General features: G+C 38.4%; 2 protein-coding genes across 2 annotated transcripts; one reads left to right on the top strand and one right to left on the bottom strand.

The window, feature by feature from the left end:
• Positions 1 to 954: 954 nt before the first annotated feature.
• LOC102659536 (protein MAIN-LIKE 2-like) lies at positions 955 to 2,499 on the top strand. The gene is made up of 4 exons (XM_006601396.1): positions 955 to 1,182; positions 1,454 to 1,831; positions 1,982 to 2,062; positions 2,206 to 2,499. Exons 1-4 carry the CDS (start codon positions 955 to 957, stop codon positions 2,497 to 2,499), a joined length of 981 nt encoding a protein of 326 aa, XP_006601459.1.
• Positions 2,500 to 6,243: 3,744 nt separating this feature from the next.
• LOC100814452 (probable L-type lectin-domain containing receptor kinase S.7) lies at positions 6,244 to 8,283 on the bottom strand. The gene has a single exon (XM_003550880.5). The coding sequence runs from the start codon at positions 8,245 to 8,247 to the stop codon at positions 6,304 to 6,306; it is 1,944 nt and encodes a 647-aa protein (XP_003550928.3). The 5' UTR covers positions 8,248 to 8,283; the 3' UTR covers positions 6,244 to 6,303.
• Between the last annotated feature and the right edge of the window lie 726 nt (positions 8,284 to 9,009).

Raw genomic sequence — 9,009 nt, 5'->3', positions numbered from 1 at the left:
GCAATGCCACACCCTTGAGTAAAAAAATTGGTGCGAGTGTTTGAACCTCGAAGGAGGCATACATCTTCATCATAAGCTCGCGCAGCTTCCTCAACAGTTTGATAAGTTCCAAGCCAAAGCCTAATCTTCTTTGATGTGTCTTTGATGTCTGCTGCCCATTTCCCTGAAGCCCTTTGTCTCACTCCTACAAACTTTGGTTTATTCTTGATCTTGAGTTTCTCACAGAATCTACCCTCCTTGGCCCTTTGGTTTTGATACTCCATACTTATTAATATGAGGGCAATCAAGTTAGAGATAACATAAACATATATATAGGTACATGTGACAAGCTTAGGAAAATATCATAGGTTAAATTTAATTTAGTTGGCTTAGAGTATTAGAGAGCTCGTATTTTGTTTTTTGTATCCTTTTTTGCCAATGTTGTTTTCCCCAAACCCCCCCCCCCTATTCCACAAATGGCTACTACTCTATAGCCTTTGTTGGGGTCAACCAAACATAACTCCAAAATCCTAACAACATCTTGAACACCAATTATGTCCTTTTCAATAACATCGTCCTCAATTCAGTTTATAGTTGCAACACTTTGTCTTCCACCCCATATAGGAACATTCCTTCTTGAATGAGCAAATCACCAAGACTTTGCATTATGAAGTTCACTATTGCTTGAGGCATCTTACAAGGTTGTCCTTCTTTCTCCCAAGCAAAAGATTTTCCTGATTAATCACAACCCTTTTGCTAATTCTCAAGCTTATAACACTGTTAGTGCTATTTATTGAACAAACATTAAGCATCTAAAGAAGTTCCAACATAATAGCAATAGTCCAAATCCAAACACAAAATACCAAATTTCTCGAAACCAAAACAAATGAAATTTTGAAAACCATACACACATAAAAGGATTGATTGGAATTTGTGTGGTTTAGTGATGGAATTTGTGGTAGACATTTGCAGATCATGGTTAAGACTAGAGGATTAGGCCATGCGTTAGGTAGGGTTGTTGCCAGAGGTCTGGGGAGAGGGGATGGTGATGATTTTGACGGTGCTCCCCAGCGCCGAAGGCCGACCGCATCGGCACAAAGGCGACAGGTACCTATCATTGTTGACGATGTTGTGCCTACGGTACCTGTGGACTCACCTGCAGTACCAGAGGCAGAGGCTGTTGTAGTTGGGGATGAGCCCATGGTAGATGCTGACGCACAGGACATCGGTCCAAAGACTGACGCATAGGATATTGGTGCACAGGATGCTACAAATGAGCTTGAGGGATTTCCTGGTGGACCCAGAGACCCATAAGTGCTTACGGAGTATGCTGACCATGTTGCGGCCAACGTATGGTCTAGACAAGTATTTATAATATTCAAGTCTGTTAAGTATTCTTTTTTTTTTAATGAGTTTTTGGTTACTGATTGACGTTATTTGAACAAATTGTGTGTTCCTTTGTACTTCAATTCAGGAACGTCCTGAGTTGAAGTTATCCTCCCATGGGAGGAAGGTGCATAACTTGGGCATGCCTGTTCCTGCAATTGAGGACATGGTTGCTGGGACAAGATTAAGTCCTTTGATCGCGTGTTCGATAAACATCGGTGATCGGGGACTTATATCCTCCTTTGTTGAGAGGTGGTACCGGGAGACTTCTAGTTTCCATCTTCTTGTGGGGGAGGTTTCGATCATGCTGGACGACGTCGCGTCTCTTTCCCATCTGTCGACCGTTGGCACATTCCATGACTTCCAGCCTCTGTGCACCGACGAGGCGATGCTGCTGTTGGTTGAGTTGTTGATGGTCTCAGCAGAGGTGCCCATGGCTAAGACAGGTCAATGTGGTGGACCATACGTACGCCTGCAGTGGCTGCGAGACGTATACCATTGCAGATGTCAGACGTAGAACTGGACAGCTGCCGCTCGCGCTTATGTTCTGCATCTTTTGGGTTGCACTCTTTTTGCTAATAAGAGTGCAACCCATGTTCATGTCGCACACTTACAGGCCCTGCATGACCTCACTCTTGCTGGGCAGTATGCATGGGGAGCTGCTGGCCTCGTCCATATATACGATCAGCTTAATGATGTCAGTCTCAGCACTAGCCGATAGCTTGCTAGTTACATCACCTTGTTACAGGTAATTAACATGTATTTCATAATTTAATTACAACAATGTTTTAATGAATGTATATTTAATTAACATATATGATTTTCGTGTAAACCCTGTAGTGTTGGATATACGAACACTTTTCGTCAGTTGCGGAGTGCAATGCTGATCCGGACTACGACGAGGTGTCACCATGTGCGTGTCGGTGGATTGCGACAAAGAAGACTCTGAAGAAGGTATCTACAGCGACGTACAGGCAGCGCCTAGATCGTCTGCGGATCCCAGATGTCTGCTGGATGCTATATGCGGAGCACCGACCTATGCAGGACTTTCATCCGATTTCGTGCTTCTCGGGACAGCTCCGCTGGGGGCCTATTGTTGTCAGATACAGACCGGAGAGGGTTATGCGTCAGTAGGCTGTGTCCAGTGCATTCCTGCAGACCCTATCCATTCGTGGGTGTCATATGATGGCGTGGACGATACGTGGACGCACTACTCAGACCATCTGGCGGCAGCATGTGATCTATGAGTTGTGCCAGGTCAATGTGCGCCTGACTACATAGACTGGTTCTTCGTCATATCGCATTCATTCATGACTGCACCACAAACGGATCCTCCTCGATATGCATATGCGACGTAGCCCAGTCATATCCCTCATGAGGTAGCATCGGCATTGACACATGCGGATCCTGATGCGGACGAGCCCAGACATGCAGTGGTAAGTGTTACTATTTGGTTAGATGTATGTCATTTACTTCAATTATTTTAATACTAATTTGTATAATTCGTTTATTTTCTATTTAACAGAAGGCTTGCCATGCAATCGCGGAGGCGTTGGAGCAGCATCTAAATGCTCTAGGCACATCGACACATGAAGAGGTCATCCAAAAATGCCTCAGGATTGTCAGGGGTGTCACAAAAGACCGCAATGTGTATGTGAGGTCTCGACGTAGGCGGTGCACGGATCAACAATAGTTTATTTACACTTTAGATATCATTAGTTTTTTACAATGTATTTGACTTAACATTTTGTATATTTTAAGTTATTTTGATTAATAATATTAGTTTATAATATTAGTGTTATTTTGTCAATTATGTTTAAATTACTTGATCCGAAATTTATACCAAATTCATTTGAAATTCATCGACATATTATGAATGGAAGTAAGTAAATTAGAAATGTTAAACTAATATTACAAATGTCATTTAAAATTAAGTTTCAATAAATTTAAACTTTTTTAAAAAATCCAGTCTCTTGCTAATCAAGTTGATCCGTGGAAAACTTGCGGATCAAGTTGATCCGTGTAATACTTGCGGATCAAGTTGATTCGTGCAAGACTCGCGGATCAACTTGATCCGCATTTGGTCCGCATGTCTTGCATAGATTAACTTGATCCACATGAGACTTTCGCGGATCAACTTGATCCGCAAGTTTTTCACGGATCAACTTGATCCGCACAACGAAACATTGGAGGGGCATTTCTGGCATTTTTAGGTGATGCTGGGTGCACCAGCAATAACACTGGGTGCAGCTAGCAACGCCCTTATATTTGGTAAACAAATATTCTTGGCTTAATTATAAAATTTGTTCCCTTATTTTGCCTATCACACTAAATCGGTCTCTTTATTTTTAATTCAATATTTAAGTCTCCTATATTTTAAAAATACACTTTCTTAGTGTATAAAATAAAAATAAAACTTATATAAATATACATATTCTAATTTATGTAAAAATAGAATTTAATCTTATATATTATATTTTAAAAGATAATATATAAGATTATAAAAATATAATAAATTAAAAAAGAATAAAATTTAAATTTTGAACTATTTTTGTATAAAACTTATATTAATACTATATTTTACATGAAAGATTGAAATGAACACTTAGGTGTAGTGATAAAAAAAAGTGTGTTTCTTATTTTAAGAATCATGGTTCTAATATATGAGGACTAAAATAACATATTTTGAAATATATGAAACTCAAATAGTGATTTAAAAAATAGGAGAATCGATTTAATGTTATAGGTAAAATAGGAGGACGAATTTTGCAATTAAGCCAGTATTTTTTAATAATTTCTAATGTTTTTTTTAAAGTTACTTTAAGTATCGTTTTTTAAAACTCTTGCTTCTAGCTTTTATATTTTTATCTTCAATTTTTTTTTTTTATTTTTAAATAAATTATGATTTTATTATTTTTTTATCATTTAATACTGTTTAATTATTTCATCAATTAATCTTATCTAATACTAATAATTTAGTAATCTAATTTTTCAGCTTCCCACTACTAATTTTATGAAACATAGCCTAACAAGTTGAAAGCTCATTAAAAAAAATCAACATTTGAATTAATTTTGTATCTGTGGAAGTATGTTGCGCAAAATAGCCACGCCAAATACGTGAGAAGGACAACATTGTTGCATAGCATGCAACAAGATGTAAACGGATACAATTGAGCAGTTTCTACAGAGGTACATCGAAACTTGGAATTGTAATTGTGACAGCGAAGAAAAGTAGCAATTCAAATTATATTCATATGTATAAACTGACAAAAATGTATTGTAACGTCAGCCACCTACTAAATAAATTTCTTTTAGAGCTGAGAAAGGGGAATGTATATAAAAAAATAGTGAAACTTTTTAAAGAAACTCAAGGAATTAATAGAGATTCATTCCATAGGGAGAAATTCAAAGTAGCATCCTTCATTGCTTTTTTTTTTGTTTGTTGGGTACAATCTTAATTGCTTAATACATAGTTTTAGTTTTATTTTCTCCTTTAAAAAAACACATAGTTTTATTTTCTTGTTCTTACTAATTCTAACATCTTTAGCCTTCAACCCTTTTTGATGGTTTGCTCAATTACCATGACTTTCCGTTCCTTGAGACTGGTATAAACTTGTGGTCAAAAGCCTTTTGCTTTTGCTTCTTGGACACAACGTTAACATGGGTGTGATATAATATGACATTAGGCTTTATATTGAAGTCCTTTATAAAATGATCCGTTCTTCCATCTGATACTTGTTGAACTTGAGCAATTTTCTTTAATTGCTTCAGGCATAGGTTGGTCATTCATCATTTTCTTCCAATAATCCCCCAGGTCTTTTCTTGCATGGCTTAAGTTGATGTTGGCAACCTATCTAGTAGAGATAACATAGAAAAGTCATAAACCATGCATCTCTGTTTCAAATTTTAAATCAAATGAGTTGCTTCAGAAAAGCTTACCAGGAGAAGAGACAAGATTACGAACAATGCAGAGATGGGCTTCATTCCTTTGCTAAGATGTGTGCTCCTCCTTACAGCATGATTAAGATTAATTATGCTCTAGCTACCTTCACAACATAACATTTTTCTTTTAGTACTTGTTATCCGAGACTAAAACGGACCAAATGTATATGTAGGAAATAAGTTAAAAAGTATACGTGCAATGATTAAAATATAAAGATTGTGTAAATATATGGAATAAATGAGTAATTAAATAAAAATAGAGTAGATTACAGTTAAACTCCCTACTTCAGGTTTTGGTGAGATTGTACAAACTCCCCTCTTTTGTAACGCTTACATCAATCCATTATTGGGATGAAGTACATGTAATGTTTTTTTAAAGTGTAACATTTACAATGGTATGCAAGGCTTTAACATGCTCATTGCCTCTTTCCCCTACTTCTTCGTGAGTATCTATTGCGATTTACTTTTGTTTCAGTGAAGAAAACAATTCCATATTATTTGTATTGAAAATTAAGTTGTCTAGCAAACTGCAGTAACCAAAATATACCATTAAGTTTGACACACAGAATGAGACCAAGGCCTGTATTATTAATAGGGCTCTGATTAAAAATTCTGAAATGAAACATTACAGCATGATTGCTAATTATTGCTAGTCAAAAGCCTTTGTACAAACCCGATCAGCCTAATCCTACTTGGTAGTAGTAGTAATATACAAATATCTATGACAATTTTCTACTTTCCTCATTCTGTACAAACACCATGAGAATGAGAGCACATAAAACACGGTTTTACTTATTAGAACCAAAACAAGCTTTGCCTGTTGCGCTTTGAACATACTTAGCTTAGCCACATGAAATTCAGTGTATTAGCTCTGTGAATGAACTGTCACTATGTAGGATATGACTTGTTAGTTTTTGAGACTACAGAATAGTAGAGTAGAGCATTAGAAATGATCCCCGAAAACAATTAAAGAATGAAAAGAATAAGTTGAGTTGATCAGTCAATTTTGATCTCGCACATAGACTCTTGATCAGCCTCTGAAACAATGTCCTCAATAGTGAGAGGCAGAGGTAGGTCAGAAGAAAAGGTGAGTGTTGGCTTCACTTTTGGTACAGCAAGTGGTGCAGCCTCATTGTTTAGAATTTGCAGCACTCTCCTCATGGAGGGTCTCTCAGCACTATCAGGATTAGCACAACTCAACCCCAAAATCAACAATTTCCTCATCTCCTCCTCCTCAAACTCCCCATTCAACCTTTTATCAGCTGCCTTAATCACTTTTCCTTCAGAGTGAAGGCGCCAAACCCAATCAATCAGATTCAACATCTTAGACCCTTCTCTTTCAATTGGCCTCCTCCCACAAGCCACCCCAAGCACAACCACCCCATAGCTGAAAACATCAGTCTTATCAGTGGCTTTTCCATACTGAAGATACTCAGGTGCAAGGTACCCCATTGTTCCAGCAGTTAAAGTGGAAACAGGGCCCTTATCATGATCCATAAGCTTTGCCAATCCAAAATCCCCTAACCTAGGGTTGAAATTTCCATCCAGCAATATGTTCCCAGCCTTAATATCCCTGTGAATAACTCTCTGCTCACACTCTTGGTGAAGGTAAACCAGCACAGAAGCCAACCCTAGTGCAATGTTTTGCCTGTGAGACCAACTCAAAAGCTTCCCCCTTTCAGGTTCCTTGTAAAGCATCTTGTCCAAGCTTCCGTTGGGCATGAAGTCATACACAAGCAGCAACTCCCCCTTCTCAACGCACCAACCTTGAAGCTGAACCAAATTCTTGTGCCTCAAACCAGCAATGGTGTTGAGTTCATCCAGAAACTCAGTCTTCCCTTCGTGAGAATGTCTTGACCTTTTCACAGCAGCGATGGTTCCAGAAGATATAAAGAAAGCCTTATACACTGCTCCGAAAGATCCATGCCCAACAATCCTAATAGGGTGAAACTCTCTTGTAGCAGACTTCAACTCTTTGTAATGAAACTCCCTAGGATACGCCACGAAACCACTCTTCTGGAACTTGTCTTTCTCTCTCTCTTTTCTCCCACCAATCTTCCATCTCCGAACAAAAACATACCCCAAGAATATTGTGAAAGCCACAAAGAAAGAAACAGAATCCACAACAATGCCAACAACCCTCTTGTCGCGCTTCTTGGTGGCACCGGAACGTGAAATTTCCACCACGGAAACGTTATGAGGGTGGTGCAACGTGGTGGTCATTGTTTTGGCGTGAAAGGTCCAATTTTTTATATGGTGAAGCTCGATGCTTCCTTGAGTGGAAGCCGAGAAGCCAACGTAGACGGGGTCTCTGAGGTGATGAGAAAGATCGAACTTGACAGAGAGGAGAGGTAGGAGGGGTTTTGAAAAACGTGAATAGCTCAAGAAAACGTTCAGTAATGTGTATTGGGTGTTGTAGTCGATCAATGCAGCGATGGTGTTGCCGCTCTTGAGGTCGATGCCGTGCAAGATGGGGTCTCCGGTTACGAGGGACTTCATGGAGTCCACGTCGAAGCCCACGTGGTTCTCGTTCGGGTCGTCAGAGCGCGTGTCAAATTCGATGGCGACGAAGCCGGTGGCGGTGGGGAGGCCGAGGGGTTCGGAGAGGGAGAGGGTGGTGTTGGGGGAGAGGAAGAAGGCGAGGCCGTCGCCGGAGGAGGTGGGGTTGAGGTTGTGGATGGAGAAGGAGAAGGTGGTGGAGAAGGAGGCGTGGAAGAGGGAGACAGGTTGGCTGTAGACAACGGCGCCGGTGCTGGAGGTGGGGGCGGCGTTGGTGAGTCTTACGACGCCGTTGTTTCTGAGAGAGGAATCGCCGAGGAGGGTGATGTTGTTGAGAGTGAAAGAAGGGAAGTCGAAGCTCACGTTGTCTGCTACTGCCACCTCCCACAATAACAACGTCAAGATGAAGAAGAAGAAGAAGAAGGTGAAATCCATGGCCATGAACGACGTGGCTCCAAGAATCAACAAGAAAATGAAGAGAAGTGGTTGTTGCGTGTACTGCATGTGGAGGTATCTTTATTTTGCATTTTTTTAGCACTATGTGCATTATGAACTCATTTTTTTATCCTTGTTCGTGCTGATGGACTGCTATTTTGTTATTATGAATGGGCTTAGCTACTTTGTTGTTAACTGTTACTTCCCCATGCAAATAAACTAAACAAGGATCTATACAGAAAAAAGAAGAAGAAAAAAACTAAACAAAGGACATGATTATTAGTTAAATAGGCTAATTAACTATTTATTCTATAAGTTTTTATCAAATAAAGATTTATTCATAGAATTATTTATAAAGTTTATTCAGTTAAATTTTAAAAAATATTTGAATAAATTTTACGAAATTTATTGAAATAGTTTTTTAGAAATTATTAAAAGGTCATAAATTATTTACAATCCCAAACTCTTTTATACATTCTCAGAATGTATCATGATCGGTGAAGGATCTAGGACCAGTCAGAGTAATTTATTTTTAAAAAATGAAAATTAATAATAATTATCATACATGTTAAAATAAATTAAACATGAGATATTATAGAATGAAACTTAAGGTAAATAAAAGATCAAATTTATTGATCTTAAATTATTTTTTATAAGTCTCACAATAGATTAATTTTTAATATTTATTTACACTTTTTGTGTAGAGATATTAATTTTTTTTTTGAAAACATGTACAAATCTTATTTGTTAGTGTAGAAGAACAGATTT

The sequence above is a fragment of the Glycine max genome, chromosome 17 (genome assembly GCF_000004515.6).
Source record: "Glycine max cultivar Williams 82 chromosome 17, Glycine_max_v4.0, whole genome shotgun sequence".
In the NCBI taxonomy this organism is placed as follows: domain Eukaryota; kingdom Viridiplantae; phylum Streptophyta; class Magnoliopsida; order Fabales; family Fabaceae; genus Glycine; species Glycine max.
This window is presented reverse-complemented; position numbering and strand designations above follow the sequence as displayed.

What these genes read in the sequence shown, in the direction of transcription:
- LOC102659536 (XM_006601396.1), top strand. Translation starts at nt 955, where the DNA reads ATGGTTAAGACTAGAGGATTAGGCCATGCGTTAGGTAGGGTTGTTGCC. An exon ending in TAGTTGGGGATGAGCCCATG is followed by an intron (nt 1,183 to 1,453) that starts GTAGATGCTGAC and finishes ACTTCAATTCAG; the next exon opens with GAACGTCCTGAGTTGAAGTT. An exon ending in TATACGATCAGCTTAATGAT is followed by an intron (nt 2,063 to 2,205) that starts GTCAGTCTCAGC and finishes TAAACCCTGTAG; the next exon opens with TGTTGGATATACGAACACTT.
- LOC100814452 (XM_003550880.5), bottom strand. Translation starts at nt 8,247, where the DNA reads ATGGCCATGGATTTCACCTTCTTCTTCTTCTTCTTCATCTTGACGTTG.